General features: G+C 41.3%; 2 protein-coding genes across 2 annotated transcripts; both read right to left on the bottom strand.

The window, feature by feature from the left end:
• Window positions 1–2,248: 2,248 nt before the first annotated feature.
• LOC141911088 (monocarboxylate transporter 14-like) lies at window positions 2,249–14,695 on the bottom strand. Its single transcript, XM_074802050.1, has 7 exons — window positions 14,632–14,695; window positions 12,671–12,874; window positions 9,187–9,632; window positions 8,299–8,442; window positions 6,454–7,482; window positions 5,843–5,968; window positions 2,249–4,681 (listed from the first exon to the last, which is right to left on the bottom strand). The coding sequence occupies exons 3-7, from the start codon at window positions 9,569–9,571 to the stop codon at window positions 4,437–4,439; spliced, it is 1,929 nt and encodes a 642-aa protein (XP_074658151.1). The 5' UTR covers window positions 9,572–9,632; window positions 12,671–12,874; window positions 14,632–14,695; the 3' UTR covers window positions 2,249–4,436.
• A 1,698-nt stretch (window positions 14,696–16,393) lies between these two features.
• Window positions 16,394–19,571, bottom strand: LOC141910619 (metabotropic glutamate receptor 4-like). The gene is made up of 2 exons (XM_074801313.1): window positions 17,454–19,571; window positions 16,394–17,008 (listed from the first exon to the last, which is right to left on the bottom strand). The coding sequence occupies exons 1-2, from the start codon at window positions 19,569–19,571 to the stop codon at window positions 16,394–16,396; spliced, it is 2,733 nt and encodes a 910-aa protein (XP_074657414.1).
• Between the last annotated feature and the right edge of the window lie 291 nt (window positions 19,572–19,862).

The raw sequence follows: 19,862 nt of genomic DNA on the forward strand, positions 1-19,862 counted from the left end.
ATGAAATAGCCCTGTCCTGGGTCAAACATCCTCATATCTATATGAAATAGCCCTGTCCTGGGTCAAACATCCTCATATCTATATGAAATAGCCCTGTCCTGGGTCAAACATCCTCATATCTATATGAAATAGCCTTGTCCTGGGTCAGACATCCTCATGGAAATAGCCCTGTCCTAGGTTATAGACATCCTCATATCTATATGAAATAGCCCTGTCCTGGGTCAGACGTATTCAGCATCGGGACCACTCTGAACCAGTATCAGTAATTACTTGGTTCGAACCCGGGACACCCCTGTACATCCTCTATTCAGCATCGGGACCACTCTGAATCAGTTATCAGTAATTATTTTTAAGATATCTACATTTCACCGTACGGTGCTGCCTCTATGCTCGTCGGTAGCGGGATTTTCATACACTAACGTTAGTGAACTCTGGCAAGCAAGGGTTACGGAGTATAACTGGACAGCACGACGATTGCCAGAGTTGACTTTAGTTAGTGTATGGAAATCCCGCTAACGATGAGCATAGCGGCAGCACCGTACGGTCGACAGACATCCTCATATCTATATGAAATAGCCTTGTCCTGGGTCAAACATCTTCACATACTTGTAATCAAAACACCATGTCACTCCAGCAATCAAAAACAATAAAATGTCAAGTGACGAACTTATATCTTTATATCCGTATTTATAAAACTGATGATACAATGTTATCTATATTAGTTGAGTTGAACATATGGATAATTTTGAATAAAAAAAATATATGTACCATTCTTGATAAGAGGATCGAATGATAAACATTAACATACTAACAAACAAACTACTTCAAAATGGAATCGATTCTCTCCATGACTAACAAAGACAGGTTTGGTTAAAATTTGACTCATCGGTTAAAACATTTGAAACGAACTAATCGTAACGGCTTAGTCAAATTTAACTGGTAATTATGCAACTATGTCTGTTGGTCTGTCGATAAAAATCAAATCAAATCTTCTTATAAACCTTGGAAGTGTTGTGCTAGATGTGAACAAATAAATCACCCCTCTTCATGTCCCCTCCTTCGAAATATGCCTTTAAGGGAATAGTATTCATTAAGTAAAAGTGACTCTGACCTTCAAATGAAGGTCGAATTAGTGAAGGTCGAATTGATTAATCCACCAATCAGCACCGAAAGAAATGCATGATTACAACAATACATCTAGATTATTAGAATTGCACCAAGAATTATTATAAACATCACAAGCATCCAACACATACCCAGCACCGACATACCCCCGGACTGACATACCCTAGACTGACACACCTAGCACCGACATACTCCCAGACTGACATACCCAGCACCGACATACCCCCGGACTGACATACCCTAGACTGACACACCCAGCACCGACATACCCTAGACTGACACACCCAGCACCGACATACCCCCGGACTGACATACCCTAGACTGACACACCCAGCAACGACATACTCCCAGACTGACATACCCCTGGACTGACATACCCCAGGACTGGCACACCCCGAGTGACAGTCAAAATACTTTCACACATACATATAAAATTTAGCCTAGAGATCATTCATTATTTTTCAAAGACTTCAAGAATACGATTTAAGTAAATAGAATATTTCAAAAACATGATCACGATCACAACCTAAACGTACGAACACTCCTTTCGTCGCGAGAGCCAGCAGCACCACCGGTGGCAACGTAGTTAACTAATTCAACCAGAAAACTGGTTTGACAAAATAGCGCGTCCATAGAAGGAATCTTCCAGTTGCAGTTTCAGAAAAATAAACTTCAATTTAAAACCGGAAATGCACAATTGAACGCACAAAATTTTGCCACAGACTTCCAGATAATCAACCATTAATTAAAGCATCGATTATCAGAATGATGAATTATGTACCGAAAAGGAAATTCCTTCCTTCAACAATTGGCAATGATACTGGAGAATACAAACCGAATAGCGACTCATTTGAAGCCATTTTCTCATCATCAACAATCAGTCACAAATCAGATACTTTTATATTTCTACTGGTCCCCGAAGTTCTGGTTGGACACATGCATATTCACTTACAACGTATATAATCTTGTAAAATTAAAGTACACTTGTATATATATACATATATATATATATATATATATATATATATATATATATATATATATATATATATATATATATATATATATATATATATATATATATATATATATATATATATATATATATATATATATTGCACTTACGCTACATAAATAGTTAATACAATACAAATTACAATGTAGAAATTAAGAATAAAGTAATGAAACAGCTCAGATTATCTATTTGAGTTCTGCACGCGTATTCATCTGGCCCAACGTTTTTCCTTTATACATGTATAGGTTATCGCTTGTCTTATTACAGTAGATTCTAGCCGCGATCACACCAAATTGGCACGGGTCAGGCTCGGGCCATATTTGACCCGTGCCTAATTAGAGAGCGCGTTCGCACGTGAACCATTCACTCGATACTAAACAATGCTCAAACAAAGCGAAGTGGATCATTTCCGGTGCCAGTTGCAATTCAAACGCTATCATTTGTCTGGTGCTCGGGCCTGGTCCGACGTTTTTGGCCCGTACCAAATTTGGCCCGGGTCAAAAATGCTCGTGTGATCACGGCTTTAGTTTACCCCGGAATGGACAGCTTCAGGTAATCGCATGAAAATATTACAAATTTTCACACTCATGATTTATCGTCAAAACATCGCGGCTCCGTCTGCCTCAAAATTTGCGTACCACGTAATTCGTTGGTCCCGTCGGATCCGCGAGCAAAGCAAAGTCTACCGCGTGTAGGTACCGTTTTACTGGTACTGACCCACCGCGATAACTAGAATGAGTCCAGATATACCGGTACAGCCGATAAATACAGATATAGCCACAATCAATTATTGATTTTATGATATCCCTGATTTCATAAAATGAACACAATAAATCAACATGCAAATAAAGTCCAATGACGTAGTACAATAGATCAGAGTCCTACATACGAAATGTAGATAATCAAATTTCTATTAAAGTCTATTAAAATGTCACAACTAAAAAGGCGAATTAAGTCTAGAAATCTCTTTAAAAACACCGCATATAAACCCTATATTTGGTCGCATTATCAATTACTAATAATCGTGAAAAAACACATGGTTGAATCACAGGATTGCACAATTTTCTGGATTAATATTTGACGCTTAAGGTCAAAACACTTAAAATGAATTGAACGAGCGCCGAACTCAACCACCAACTATGAAACAAGATCCAGTACCTTCAGTTAAGCCTTAAGTACATTTCAATCGTAATCTTCATTGTACGAATAATATATACAAACAACAAGAAATGATAATATTAATAATACACTGAATGTGGGAAAGAAAATATTCAGACATCTATTAAAACACTCGTATATCTTTCGACACATAAAGCAATATTCATTCATTTCTAAAATTCCTAATATAGGAATAACTTCTCATAAGGCAATATCCAACATGACGAATCATAAAGAACGTTACTGATCGGACATATTCATTCCTCTTGGGCTTATTCTGGCATCGAGACCTTTAAGTTGTCCAACAACATTGAGAAAACAAAGAGTTTGCAGTTCTGACCTTAGTCTAAAAGTGGTCTTAAATCACAACACTGGTCTTTCGTTAATAGATTATTGGTTATCAGAGAACCAAAATGAAGCTCAGACTGGTCTTAAGTTTACTCCTTAGATTGACTATAGAACTAAAATGAGCTTAGACTGGTCTTAAGTTGTTAGATTGGTTATAGAACGTAGCATGTAGCATGATTTTGCAATTCATTGCTCCTGGTGCTGGTGTTGCGGTTGGGACTTGAGTCCAAAAATCTTTAGACTGGTCTCGAGTTGTTAGATTGGCTGTAGAGCAAAAACGAGCTTAGACTGGTTCGACTATAATTGAACCAATTGTTAGACTAGTCTTAAATCTGAGCTTTGACTTTAAAACTGAAGACAATCTTGCCTGAGGAACTCATGCCCTGAGAATATACAACACACAAACTCTCTTCTGCCGGTCAGAGTTTTCAGTCTAAACACGCGAATTAATGTGCACCCCAAGAGTTTTCTTCCTCCAATTCGGGGAATTGATTCCTGACCGAGCGTACGGTCCGTTAAACCTCGACTCATCATACCTTCATAATCACCGAACAATGAAAAACATATGTAGCGATATAATTCAACAGCGCGCGACGCTGCGGGAGGGCTCCGCGATATCTCCTGAGCGCGGGGGACTGCGGGAAGCTCGAAAGTTTCAAAACCTCCATCTTTCATCGCTAACAACAACCGTTCAGTATTAAACGCTAAATAAGAAAAATATCTCAAGTTTTTTTTTCAGTCGGGCTGTTACTGGACTCAGATGGATGGATTAAACGAAGGCACTGATGTTTTAGGAGGTCGCGATCTCGATCTCTTCGGGCGTGTTGCAGGGCGTCGTTAAACCGTTATCGGCGAGTTTGTCCGATTTATCGGCGCCTCGCTCGCAGTCCGCGGATTCGCCGTCCGCCGCCGGGATGATCGTGTTCTTGATGCACGGCGCGAAATACACGAACAACATGGCGCCGCTGATCGCGATCATAAATCCGATGATATAGAACGAAAAATCGTAACTTCCGGTTCCGTCGTACAACCAACCTGCAAAATATAAAATCATTAAGCTATGATCATAAGGCGTGTAAAGATAATGAGGGCAGTTACAACTTATAGGATTAAGCATTTCCCCTTGCCAAAAGCCATTTTGAGTTTCCTCCTTAGTCCAGCACGACTAGTTGCACAGTCTTGGCTAAGATTGAGGACTGGTCTCTATAATCAGTCTTAGAACTTAACACCAGGATCTAACCTATTACTGTAGGTCCAGGGGCCAGTTGCATAGTCATGGCTTAGACTTAAGACCAGGGCCCAGTTGCACAGTCATGACTTAAGTCTAAAAGTGGTCTTAAATCTTAAGGCTGGTCTTAATTTGTTAAGAGTCTAAGTTGGACTTAGACTGGTCTTAAGTCTAAGCCACGACTATGCAACTGGCCCCAGGTTACGACCAACTTAGTTCTATAGCCACACTAACAACTTAAGACCAGTCTTAAGATTTAAGACCACTTTTGGTCTCGTCACGGTTGTGTTACTGGGCCCCGACTACAATTAGATTTCACACAAAAATGAGAGAAAATTGACGCAGAAGAAATGCACTAGAAATTATTTTGATTTTGAGAGTACTTTTTAAGATATTTTTTTTTAGAATATTTGAGCCCATAAACAGATTAGAAACTACTCTCAAATAGTAGTCATTATCAGGTCTAACCTAGTAGCGGCAAGAGATGGCAGCACCAATTCTCTATACCGCAGTTGACCTTAAGAGGTCTAATGATATACCGGTACAAGGGGACTGTATCATATCATCTAGAGTGAATGGAACGTTATGAAATATCCTTAAAATTTTTCATATCTTATGCCAGACATTTCTGGTACATATTCGTGGACTTTTAAGGACAAATTTATAAGAGCTCTTTATCATACAGTGAATATTGGTCGCCTCATTACCGCAACGGTCGACAGCCATATAGAAACTACTTCAACAAACTACTTCAATCTCACATAAAATCACTTACGACACACTTAGATAATGGTAGCAATGAAGGAGGCTAAGAGTCGAGTAAGAGCTCTTTTAGATGTTTGTCCTCAAACGTACGGAACTTTTTCTGATTTTTGAAGAGGTTACGCAATCATATGATCCGAGTGGGTTCTACGTGAACACCCTTACCGCAGTAACCATAGACTGGACTGAAGATTTAGATTACATACCGGCAATAGGAGGACCGATAAATGTGGCAATTCCTTGGAACAGCAGTAAAAGTCCGAACGAACTCGTTAAACGATCCAAACCGATTAAATCCACTAAAACTACAGCAGTTAATGTAACGTACGTGCCTGGAATATAAAACACAAATTCATCATAGACAGATTCGAACTAATGCATACATTTCGGTTTTTTGGACCCTGCACACCGTCACATGTGTTCAAAATTCTAATCGTGACTTTCTTGAATTGAAAATGAACTAAAAACGCCAGACATTCTATGAACAAACTTTCTAAAAATGGTTGTCACAACGTTGCATGCGTTCAGAACTTCACACGGGACATTTTCAATTGAAAATAAACTGCAAACACCAGACATTACACATTTTATTTGCGCACTTTCAAAAACTGATTGTCCACACTTCACACGTGTTCAGGACTTCACAGGAGACATTTTCAATTGAAAAATTAACTACAAACATCAGACATTAGATATCAGCGCAATTTCAAAAACTCTTCACACTAAAATGGTTGATGTCTGAAGAGGTGCAGGGTCCGGGCTGATATCCGTAGAAACATTCCAGTTTTGAGTTTAAATACGAACAAACCAAACTCACCGACTAAAATCCCGTAGCTGGCCGCGTACGCTACGAGCAGACTATAGTTCGTCGACCACGGACTCAGACAGGTGGCGACGCCGCACAGCGTCAACGCGGCCGAGTAGATCGTCAGCCGGCCGAGTTTCCCCGACTGCCACGCGCGAACCTTCGGAATATCGGAGATATATCCGAAGAATACGCGACCGAAAGTGTTACCGATTCCGATCACCGAAATCAAAAACGAAGCCTTCTCCTTCTCGATGCCTTTGATGCGCGCCATGTCGGGCAGGTAGATATATGGCGCGTTGAAACCGATACTCGTGCAGAAGTTCGAAACTGCGAACAACATAAAAACGACGTTGCTCAACAACGCGAAATCGGTAAGCTGATTGAACGCTTCCGACAGCGCCCCCTTGCAGCCTTGTTTGTCTTTATTCTCGTCGGCGCCGGGAATGTTCGTCAACGACACGAAATGCAGCATGTGATTCGACTTGTACGTGTTGAATATCTCCTGTTTGAGTTCCTGTTGACTGCGCGAGAAGTCGGCGCCACTCGCGATCGGACCCGACGAGAACACGTTTCGCGTGGCCGATCGTCGACGGATCTGATTCACCTCCGGACACGACGTGATCATTTTATCGTTGATTCTGACGTCGTCGTTTTGTCGTTGTTTCGATTGCGCGGCGGCGCGGCGTAGTTTCTCGAACAGAACCTCGTTGTCGACGGCGCGAGAACCGAGTAGTTGTCGTTTCTCCGAGTTGTCGCCGTTCTCCGCGGTCGCCGTCGTCGTCGGTTTCGCGGCGGACGGAATCTGAATCGGACGGAACAACGCGCCGAAACACATACAATTCAACGCGAGTCCAGCCATGATCAGCGTCGCGCCCTTCCAACTGTATTCGTCGACGAGTTTTTGGATTAACGGCGCGAACGCGAACGTACCGACGCCCGAACCGCAGACGGCGAGACCGGTCGCGAACGAACGCTTCTTCTCGAAGTACTGCCCGACGCTGACGATAGCCGGCAAATAAATCAATCCCAGTCCGAGACCTGAAGATAAAATCATGAATTTAGTAACCAGTACCTGAGGTCCTCGATTAACAGGGTTCTTACAAATTAGGGAAACCTTAATTCCCTGATTTTCCTGACCCTTGACCATAAATTCCCCGATTGAATTATAAGATTAGATGGAGGCTGTTGATTATCAAATTGATTTGATAATTAAGTCAAGTTCCTAAAGTCTTAGTTCCTTGTGCCACTCATCACCAGCAAGAACAACATTGAAGAGACCAAAAATTCAAATTCCCTGATTAATTTAATTGTAAGATCCCTCACTGAGGGCTGTTTCTTATCAAGAGGTTCCTTGTGCCACTCATCACTAGCAAGAACAACAAGATATCAAAAGCTCACAAATTCCCTGAATTTCAAGAAATGAGCAAGAATTCCCTGGGGCCGGTTCCATAGTCGAGACTTACAACATAAAGCAGTCTTAAATCTTAAGTCTGTGCGTAAGTTGTTAGATTGCCAATAGAACCAAGATGGTCTTACACTGGTCATTAGTCTAAGCCCTGTCTATGGAACCGGCCCCTGATTTTCCCGGCAGGGAGTAAATAAATGTGGAATACCCTTAATTTCCCAGATTTCAGACCCTGCCGAATCATAAAACGGATTACATGTAATTTACATCAATCCGAACAAATCTGGAATAAGTGGGTCTGACGTCAAACCTTTGACAGTTTGAACCAACAAGATAAGATTTAAAAGTTCAAAGATTTCAAATTTGAAGTTTTAGAACTAGGGTTGCCTGACATTTCAAGGTTGTTTGATTAAACGTACGATGATTATCAGATGAAGACAGGGGCTTACCTCCGAGAATTCCGAACGAGAAATACAGGAAATACAAGTTAGGAGCGAAAATACTGAGTATGAATCCGATCGACGTTACGATGGCGCCGATTATTGTCGTTACCCGGCAACCGTAAACGTTCGTGAACGTACTGGCGATTGGTCCTGAAATAAAATTGAAATCAAATATCATTACGGTAAATTTTAAAATGTGTAAACCTACTCATTATATCTGTGGACATTGAATTTGACTTTGTAAAACTATTACCAAGCTCCAAAACAATAGATTATTATTTCTCAAAAAAATTGGATAAAAAATCTAAAATTTTGTTCGAAACCTATCTGGTCTCAATTCTAAAGATCTGATTAGAGATTTGTCTGTTGTTTCTTTATCACCACAGCTCGATGGTCTAGTGGATGGACTGGACTGACAAGTCAGAGGCCCAGGCTCAAATCCCGGCAGGGGCTGGTATTTTTTTATCTTAGAATAGGGATTGGCCCTGTTATTTATTTGATTGGTAGATTTCGTTTTGATTTTTTGTGATTTGGTCAAACCCACCACACCTGCCGGGAGCGAAACAAGGGGTTTGATTTTGAAAGTCGTCTGTGGAACTAGATCCAGTAACTGTGGAACTTGGCCCTGAATTGTTGAACTGGAATCACGTACTGTGTAACTGAACAAAGAACTGTGGTACTGGATCTAGAACTGTGGAACTGGGTCCAAAGCTGTGGAACAGGGTTCAGAACTGCGGGACTGGATCCAGAACTGCGGGACTGGATCTAGAACTGTGGAATGGAACTGAGTTCAGAACTGTGGAACTGAGTTCAGAACTGTGGAACTGGATCCAGAACTGTGGAACTGAGTTCAGAACCGCGGAACCGAACACCCCTCGGTCACTCACTACTCACCTGAAGCGAACGTAATTCCGATCATCAATGAAGCGACCCACGACGTTTCACCTTTCCCTGTTCCGAAGTATCGTGTTAACTCGAGTATAATAATACCGAACGCGTACGCGATTCCGTCTGCTATAACGTGTATCATAAACGAGCCGAACACGACGACCCAACCCCATCCGCCGTCGATATCGGGATCGTTCTCGCGAGCTATCAGCCAATCGGGTTTCGCGTCTTTCTTCTTCGCCGGTTCGTCGCGATCGCCCGCGGCGACCAGATCGCCGTTCGTTTTTGCGTCCCCATTCGGAATCGGTTCCGCAAGTTGCGGATCGGAATCTTTCGGGGAGAATATGTCCAATTCGACCGGTTCCATTTCTGCGTTCGATTCTTTAGTCATTTCGTAAGTTTTTTTTAAAACTGTTGTTCTATATATTAAAAGGCACGGTCATCACTGACGTCTGAAATTATAATGAGAACATCAGATAATTTTCAAAGCAATTAAAATAATTCTTAACCCTTTCAGTGTCGACTAATTAATACCCTATAGTGCTGCAGATAATTTGAAAATTTTTAAAAATTCCACCCTAGTGTGTTGAATAACGGGAATACCACTGTAGTGCGTCTACACTGCGGTGCGGTGTATCGTTAGTTACTAGTATTTCACTGTTTGACAGGTGCTGCCATCTTCCGATAGATAACAAAAAATCAACACCGCACCGCAACAAAACCCATCATCGATTTATACACCGCACTGCGGTGTAGACGTACTGAAAGGGTCAAAGTCCGAAATGCTTCCATTAGCTAACGGTTTATTTGACTTTTCTGTTCGATTTTGCGCGAGATCTATAGCAACCTCAAATGTCACCCGACTTTTACCTGATTTGCAGGTAAGTGGCGCCACCTGTATAACCGCGCACGATTTTTCATTCAGAGCTAATGATATATAAAGCAAGACATCGTTTTTCCTCCCGCTAAATCTGCGGTAGTAAGTACAGTCAAAATCTTAATCCGGACTTCAGTCTAATCCCAATGATATTTACAGTCCATTTGTTCATTAATAAACAAGAAAATGACTTTTAATCCGAATTTCTCGTAAACCGGAATTTAGTTGGAAACAAATAATCCGAATTAAGCGCATTCTATACCATAAATAGAATACTATGAACCAGTAAAGCGCGATGGTATCGGATCAGTGGCAGTCGTAGCTAACGCCTGGGAAAGACTAACAACTCCGCGAAAAATGTATCAGCATAAAAAAATAATTTATCACTAAAGCGTTTCATCCACTCGTCGTCAGTTACAGAATAGAAACCTGTTATTTTTTATGAATGAACGAGGGATAATGCGACGTCCGGACACGCTCGTTGTCAAGCAACTACCCGTCCGTCGTCGACGCCACCGCGATCTGATTGTCATTCATTATTAATCATTCATATTCTGATCATAGTCGGCTTATACTGGGGAAAAAAACAGGCTTTACAGACTGAGAGATCCTGGGGACATTTATTACATGATTACATCCATACATATATCTACAGTCGGGTTTGTAGCTGCCAGCACACTTTAACGCTTTTTAAAATAGAAATTCGACACTATTTCCCAAGAATCCAAAAACCAGGAGCCAGCTCCGGATTCCTGACTGAAGAAATTGTCTTAAATCTTAAGGCTGTGCCCTAAGTTGTCAGTCTTATAAGTCTTGTCAAGCCTTGTCTAAGGAACCGGGCCCTAGGGTCCTAACAAATCGGTCATTCATGGATATAAGTTTCCAGGGGTTTTAAAGGAGAAAATTTTGAAATTTCTAGGAAGCGTCTGCATCACTTTCATATCCCAATTACAGTCGACTCCTCCTAAATCGGTAATTCTCATCTCAATAAACTCTATTCATTCTGTGGTTTTGTAAGCAAAATTTCAACTAACTCTCAATGATTTTTACACTACCTTAACTCAGCTTCTAAATTGGTACCTGCCTAAATGGGCAAAAAATATCCTGTTCGAAACTGTACCGATTTAGGTGTAGTCTGATAAAAATGTCTCATAGCTTATTTCTCAAAATTGAACTCGAGTTTAAAAGGAATTTCAGGAATCTGAAAAATTGGGACTTGTTTGCCAATTAACAGTTGTCTAAACTAGCTCATCTCATAAGATATAAATATTCACAGAATGAAACCGTAAACAGTTACGAAATTGCAGGGTCCATGTTTGTAATAGGCAACTTTTCCAAACCAAGAATAAAAGCTGATCTCAATCTGGAAAGACGTCGTATTGGTTTTTGGATTTAATTCCCGACTAGTTCCCCGAATAGCGTTGTTATAAACCCCTATATAGCGACTCGCAAAGCCACGTCTAAAAAACAAGTTACATAGAAGTTGAATCGAAATAGTTCCAATACGCGACTCTTGACACGGATTAGAAATCTTTGACATCGTTTCGGCTTTTCGATATCGTAAAAAACACTCGAGAAATTCCTGGAAACGATCGTGATTTCGATTCGTTTCTAACTCTACACGCCTAAACGCGCTTTAAATGGATAATTTTTTCGACGGCTGTTTTGCAACATTTGCAGATGACACTGCCAGCCTTCAGACATCGACACACAGCGAATACAATACAATACCGATTACTCATCAAATACAATACCCTGAACAATAACGATAAACAATGATAAACCCTAGTAATTTAATCAATCTTATCACGCGACCTCTCTCCGAATAATAGTATTATGCGCTCATATGTATAATATACTAAAGGTTGAAGATTGACAGATGGATAGAACGCGATTGAATTCGTGTTTGAATTTTGCTCATAAACAATGCCATTCAATTCACCACGGTGTCCAAAGAATAACGCGAAAACGACGGCATTTCAAAGTTTCCAGCTGCGACATTTTTAACGAGATTTATCCAAATGTCGTCGTTACGGAACAAGTGATGAACGATAAATTCCGTCTCCGTCCAAATAATTATTGTTATCTCATTAAAAATAAACATTAAATCAAGACTCGTCCTTCGGAAGATGCGATTTAGATCGATCTAAAATTTGAAATCGTCAGAAAAATAATATCATCTTCGTCGGATCAGTTGAAATCCATCATTTGTCATGATTTGAAAATAGGAATTTTAAAAACATCTAATCTTCTAGCGTCTAATTTTCAAAATAGACATTCTTTCAAAAGTTTAACATCTCTTCATTTCATTTCACTAAACAGCGCTTCCACAAAACAATTCATAAAAAACAAACACCACATGATGATTCCCTCATGACTGATGATCTAATTCCGGATACGTTTTTTTTAGACCGATTCTGAATTGTTCGAAAAACAAAAAAATTCCACCAAACAAACCTAACAGACATAACTATCAACGATAGGGGCCTGCTACACACCGGATGACATCTAAAAACAAAACCACAGTCTAATAAATGCTCCTTTGTGACATTTCAATTATTACTCATCTTTTTTTAAAAACAATGGATGAATCATTTTTTATAAGAACTTTACCTCTCTCGATAAAACGGTTTAATCCTAATCGCGATGATTTAGCCGGCGTCAGTTGCCGGCGTCGAGGTCGTGGCTGGTGGTTGGTATCGACGACTAACGTACGTGAATCACATGTCTCCTGATGACTTCATATGAATACAATGAGCTCTCATTTATACTGGAAATCGCTACGCACTGTCGTGACCTAATCACAGAACTTTGATCCTGCAAACAAACGTAGCGCGCTGTGTGTCATCGGTCTGATAATGTATTATATTCAGATCACTCTCGGCAGAGAGCATTCGCACACTGCCAACTCGGTCCCCGGGATTCAAAATGGTCCTTAATCATAAGACTTGTCTTAAATTATTAAATTGATTAGCCTGGACATATAGACCCGAAATAACATATAGATCATTGGTAATAAGGAATAGAACTAAAATGAGCTTAAGACTGGTCTTAAGTTGTTTGATTGGTTATAGAACCTCCAGAATGAACTTAGACTGGTCTTAAGTTGCTAGATTGGTTATAGAACCAAAACGAGCTTAGACTGGTCTTAGGTTGTTAGATTGGCTATAGAACTAGAATGAACTTAAGACTGGTCTTAAGTTGTTAGATTGGTTATAGAACTAAAATGAGTTGAGACTGGTCTTAAGTTGTTAGATTGGCTATAGAACTAGAATGAACTTAGACTGGTCTTAAGTTGTTAGATTGGCTTTAGAACTAGAATGAACTTAGACTGGTCTTTAGTTGTTAGATTGGTTATAGAACCAAAATGAGCTTAGACCGGTCCAGAGAAAGTTCATTTTGATTCTAAAGCCACGCAATCTATCAACTTACAACCGGTCGTCTTTAAGATCTAAACAAAGACCATATTTTTGGACAGGTACACTAACGACTATGTTTAGTTAGCTAACAAAACTTCGACGCAAAATTGAATTGCACCAATACTAACTAATGCCAAGGTGGTAATGATCAGAAACAGGTTCTGTGTCTATTTTTGGGGTGAGCCCTATAAGGCAGCGTGCATACTAACAAAAGGGGTACGGTAATTTAAAAGTAGAAATGATATTTAGTATGAAATGGTCGATGACCTTGAGTTTATAGAAGACTTATATAGGCCTATGCACTTGAATGACTTCGTGAACTCAAGTTATTTACGGCATGTTTTTGTTTGGCCCATTTCTTTACCGGGTGCGTACATTTATAAATACGAATTCTCACTAACGAGGTTATATTCCATTGTGATACTTATTGTAGCACGTAGGCAGCGGACCATCTTTACTAGTCCTATACCTCGTAAATTTAGTGTGGACTAGTTGCGTGGACAACTTGTCCCTGCTGTTCTCCTTACCTAGGCTACTTCATTTTATGAAAAACTGATTTTACCTATTCAACATTGAATTAAGGATTTACTATTCCTGTTTGATATCAGAGTAAAAATATGAATATTCCCTTTGTGACGTCAGCCTACAGGCCAACAAATAGAACATATACAGGCCAGGATTCATAGGGGGTTTCAGGGGCCCCGTGACCCCCCCTGCTCAGCTACCAAAACATTTTTCTATCGTTTTCTTGAAGGAATGTACTCAAGATAAAGCAGGCGGACAGTAGCAGATAATCGGTACCATATCATCTTATGTTAACATTAACATTCTTTATGAACCCCCCCTAGAAAAAATCCTAGATCCGCACCTGGGTAGACTAAAAAGATCCGAAATCATTTTATCGGGGTTTTAAGCATCGCATTAGGCTAGAAAGAGTTAAAAGGCGGCACTAGTATACTACAAAAAAAATTTGACTTTTAGACCGGACCTGCCAGCAAAGAAGAAAGGAAAGAAAGAAAACGAGTGGTTGGCTCTTTTGGAAGTTTACTATACAGGCAGGCGATGTGGCATCGTTTTAACTGAGGTGAATGATGTTAGTTCAAAACCTGTGAATTTACAACTCAGAACAGCGTAAAAATGACAAAAACAACTTACATCAGCAGCAGCAGCAGCAGCAGCAGCAAGCAACAGTAGCACTCATCAATCAGCTGATTATTACCGAGTCAAAATAAATAAAAACAAACGCACGCAGCCGAAACGACGTCAAGCAATATACCGTTAGTTGAATTGTATTTACTATTCACATGCCATAGTCGACTATTCACTTGCCACGGTAACTTTATACACGCGGTAAATAGTTTTATTGAATTGCATTTATTCTTCGCATGCCGTAGATAACTCCTCACCTGCCATACTTGTTCAATTAAACTTTATTGAGCAACGATAGCACGCGGCGATCTGGGCACCAACCGCGGTGCAGAATTTATCATATCCATATCATTTGTCAGTCTCCGTCTCATAGCTAGCAGACGGCAGCGGCAGGTCTTCCCATTGGCTATTTCTCATCGAACACGACTCGCAGCGGATGTAAGAGCAGGTGCTTTTTAAATCCATTATCTAAGTAATTTCCCCCGAGTGCCGGGAGGCTGATAGATCCAGCCGCACTTTTAGGGAGCAGTGTGACGTATACTGAGCGGAACGTGCGCAGGCCAGACCTTGATGACGGGAAATTATAGGAAATCAACCCGGGATAGCGTCTCTTTAAAAAATTGCGAGAAATCTGTATCAGTGCCACGATATAAACTACATCAAGCTTCCATGCTACGTCGCAGTTATAAGTGTTTTGCTAGAAGGTGTGAATAGCAGCCTAACTCAAGGTTTAACTTCTCAGTCTTCCCGCACGTATTCATGCTCATTTATGAACCCAATCCATCAACTAGCGTTAATACGATTAGTTTATTTTCATATACAGTCAAATCTTAGTTAACCCGGTCCTGGACAAGAAATCATGAAGCCACCAAGTCAATGTTAAATCTGGTTATAGATTTATATTTAGAATTATTCCACAAAAAGCATTTAAACAAAATACGTCATTTATTACGATGGTTTACTTATATTCACAAAGGGCGGATTCAAGATTTTATTTTTGATTCGTAGATTTGAAAATTAAGCGATTGATTCAAGCCGCCTGACAATTCTTCCAATTTTTTTCAATTCTTCCACAATTTACAAAACAATCCATACAAAAAAAATATAAAACATGATTTAATTTCAAGATCGTTTCAAAGATTTATGATATATTTTACATTTCCCGGTAACCGCGAGCACTAATGGCGAAAAGGCGCCGAGTCCGAGTTGTTAAGATAATTGGAAATGCCACGATATGTGAAATAGAGTCACGAATGTTTCATCTGAGCTAACATCAATTATTCGACGTTTTGAATATATCCTAATATTCGACTTCAGGAACTTTTGAGGTTAATGCACCATCCAACAGTGTTAGTCTTGGGAAACCAAGATCTGGGACGTCGTAAAGCAAAACAAACCAAAAACAAAACTAGTATTCCCGAAGATGGCTTAGATATTAGACTAAAATGATAACTTTTTCATCTCTGCTGAGTTTAAAAGATGACCCGACCGGCCACTATCTACCCTTAAAAAAACAACATGATCAAGCTAATTACAGACCCGGCAGCTTTAGAAATGAGCTGATTATAAATGTCATTGCGGTTTACACACGATGACCCAACCGCTGCGGAGAAACAAGGTTTCATTTCATCTTAGCCTTAGTATACAGTCGAAACCTGCAATAAACATAAGACCAAGGAAACATTTCAGGACTCTTTTCATTCTGAGTGTACAGGGATTTTCTATATCGTGATCTAAATCGATCGTGGTATTGTTTTTACTGTTTGATTCAGCCAGCATATATTGTAGAAAGGTCTGCGGAAGTAGATACCACCTCAGCCGTCGCTGGTCGCGGCGGGGCTGGATTAGCGCTACCCCTTGCCGTGTGCGGGTTCGACGAACCGGAGCCCGTGGGTCCGACTGATACGAGCGGACCCGGGTAGCCGCTAGGCGGCGCCGTTTGTGGCTGTATGGAGCTGTCGGGTCGGTTGAATTTCACTTTCTGGTTCGCCGTTTCTACGTACAACACCGCGTATATCTTCGGCAAGAAGAGAAACACTAATGTGACCGTTCCGTTGAATATCAGAGCCAGAGATAAGAGTATTATCTGATAATAAGCCTTAGTAGTGGTGAAATAAGTAGATATGAACGCCAGCCAGATTACTAGCGTCGTATACACGCAAAGAGCTATGAATCGCGACTCGTTGAAATTGTCGGGTACCTTTCGAGTTTTGAACGCGTAGAACGAACACATCGTGACCAGTATCAAGTTGTATAACAGAAACGCGCAGAGACCTTCAAACGGGATCGCGCACGACATCTCGACGTAGTTTATTACCGATACGGGCATGCGCAGTATCACATCCGGTGGCGTAATGGCCGTACTGATTACGCTGATGATAATCTGAAAAAATGGAAAAAGGAAATTGTCAAAATTTTGCTTATGAAATCGACGATATCAAAATCAGATTCAAGAAATGCCTATTCACAATTCCTCCTATGACATCATCAGAGACTGCAGTCTGCTATAGCATAATATTCATATTCGAAACTGACCATCAGTGAAGTCATATAATATGCTAATAGAGACATTTTTGTTCAAATGGTTTAAAATTGTCGCTTTTCAAGACATAATCTTATGTAAAGAGTTTTGACAATGTGTTTACGTCAAGCGCTTCTCGGGAACAAATAGAGCTTTAGTAGTAATTTACGATTGGTCTTGCGGCAAATTATCTTGGTGTGATATCATGGAGGGGGTATTCATCGTGATGGGGGTATTCATTGGGCGACACGAAGATGCTAGAAGTGAAAAAAAGGAACGATCTTTGATTTGAAGTTTTGAGTATTACCTGAATAGTAATAATGAAACTGGCGATGAAAACCTGAAATTTCTGCCCGACTAAAGGTGGCGCTTTCATCGCCTTTTTACTGTACTCGAATATGATATAAATGCGGCTGGTTTTCGTCAGCAGCGGCGCGTAGACCCAGGTAAACCCGAGACTAAACCCGAAATAAGCGGCTCTACACGATATAACTGTCGGTTTTACGACCAATAGAAATACAGTTACGTATCCGATGAAAACCCCGATCAACATCAAATGGCTGAGTTCCCGACTCGAAGCCATGATCAGTTTCTCTTTGCGTTTCAGTATGTACACGATCGTGGTTACCAGGGTCAGAATGATTCCTACAACCGCCGACATTGCCAACGTGTAGAAAGCTGCATCGTCGGTTTCCATGAAATATGGCTCGATCGGTTGGCATTCTAGGAAACTGGTTTGATTGGGCCAATGCAATTTCGCGCACGGTTCGCATGTACTTTCGTTGACTACGATTTCGTTAACGGCGCATGCGCGACACTCCCAACAACAGGACAGTTCGCGGGGCAGGTAGAAATGGCCCGGTTCGCACGGCTTCGAACAAACAGATTCCGGAATAAGGACGTCGTTTTCATCACCGCCAGGGGGAGTTATTGGTCGGAATGGCTTCCATTTGACCTCGGAACCGTTCCAGTACATGGTATTCTCACGCGCGTACCACAGCGCTACTTTCTGTTTATGATATAGTGCACCGGCGCGTAGTGATTCGCCGCGGACGAACTGTTCGATCGCGTATGTACCCATTAAATCGGATTCTTCGTTGAATAATATGTCACCGGTCAAACCACGAAATGTCGTATTCTTTAGATATTCCAACAAACTAGGACCGTCGATACACGCTACTAACGCCGCCCTATCGGTGGTATTCGCGCAGCGGTCCCGGATTAACGAATCTAACGCGCGGGCGAATGTTTCCACCGAGTCGATAACAGGTGCTATTGACGTCATCGGTCGCACGTGACCCGGCAGTAGTGGTCCCGTCTCGTTACACGGGGGTCGCTCTCCGCCGCCCACTATCCACGAGCACCCGAACTGCATCTCCCAGAATTCTCGGAACCACGGGTTCGACATCCTGTTCGTCGGATTTAACGTCAGAAAATAACGATTGAAATCCGGTACGTTTACGGATATGGGTAAGACGTGTAAAGCGCCGTGGATGGCTTCTTCTAGGCCGGACATCTGATTTACCCGAGCTGACCACGCGTCGCTGCCAATCCATATAAAATGCCCCGTAACGTTTTTCCTCAACACGGCCGCGAACAGACCTTTGGCGTTCGTCGGTCCAGCGAACACGATCACAGCTCGCGCCGCTTTCACCTCCAGTAACCTATCGACGATCGTATCGTATTGTTTAACGGTCGTATCTTCGTAAACCCGCGCCGAATAAGCGATACAGCTGCCCCTTAAGTCGGTCAGGTCTGATAGAGATTTAAACGCATTTTCGCCGTACGTTCCGGCCGTGTAGACCACCGATACGTAGGTCCAATTAAACCGCGTTAATATATCCATCATGGCGCGTACCTGGAATTTATCGGGAGGAACTAATCGAAGAAAATACGGATATTCATCTTTACGGCTCAGTTCGTCCGCCGTGCTCGAATAGCTAATTTGAGGCACGTGAAATTGGCCGAGAAGTTTCGCTACCAGGGAACTGCTGCTACTCTTCATAGCGCCTACGACTCCTTTGACCGGGAAGTAATGTCGCGTTCCGTCCGACTGACCGGTAGTAGTTGCATTAGCGCCATCTCGCGGTACGAAATGTAACGCCTGACCCATAGCGGTCATATCTTTGATACAACTATCCAAAATGATGAATCCCAGCGTTACGTTGGGCAGAATATCAGTTCTGTTATTCATTAGCTCTACGGCGTAAACCATCGCTTCAATGTACTGCATGATAGCTGTGTTTCTCAACGCATCCCCGCACGGTTTACTAGAACTGTAGCCTTGGATCGGGAATATTCCGCCCAAGTTTATATCGCCCAGTCTAGCGTACTGTTTATCCGGTAGTCCCGGCACCCGTATCGACCAGACCACACCGAGCATCGCCATAGATACGAACGCAACAATCGACCGTAGTGACGTCATAGCGGGCAAAATTAAACGTACAACAGACTTGACGGTAGACTAAATGTCGTTCTTCTCCAAAGAATTCCGCAATTTATTTTCTAACGGTTTTGGTATTCTGCCTTGTTGCCACTTTGTGATAATGGAGTTTAGAACGTAAAGTTTTCCTCAATTTGGGATTTTTGATTATCTATATCGCGTCCTTGACCTTTATATGAAACTAAAACTCGATCCGACATCAGCTCCAGCGAACGAACGTCGACAGTTTTCCATTAAGTTGCTTCCAGATAGAAACTTATTTAAAAGTGCCTG

This window comes from Tubulanus polymorphus, chromosome 9 (assembly GCF_964204645.1).
Source record: "Tubulanus polymorphus chromosome 9, tnTubPoly1.2, whole genome shotgun sequence".
NCBI classification, from domain to species: Eukaryota; Metazoa; Nemertea; class Palaeonemertea; order Tubulaniformes; family Tubulanidae; genus Tubulanus; species Tubulanus polymorphus.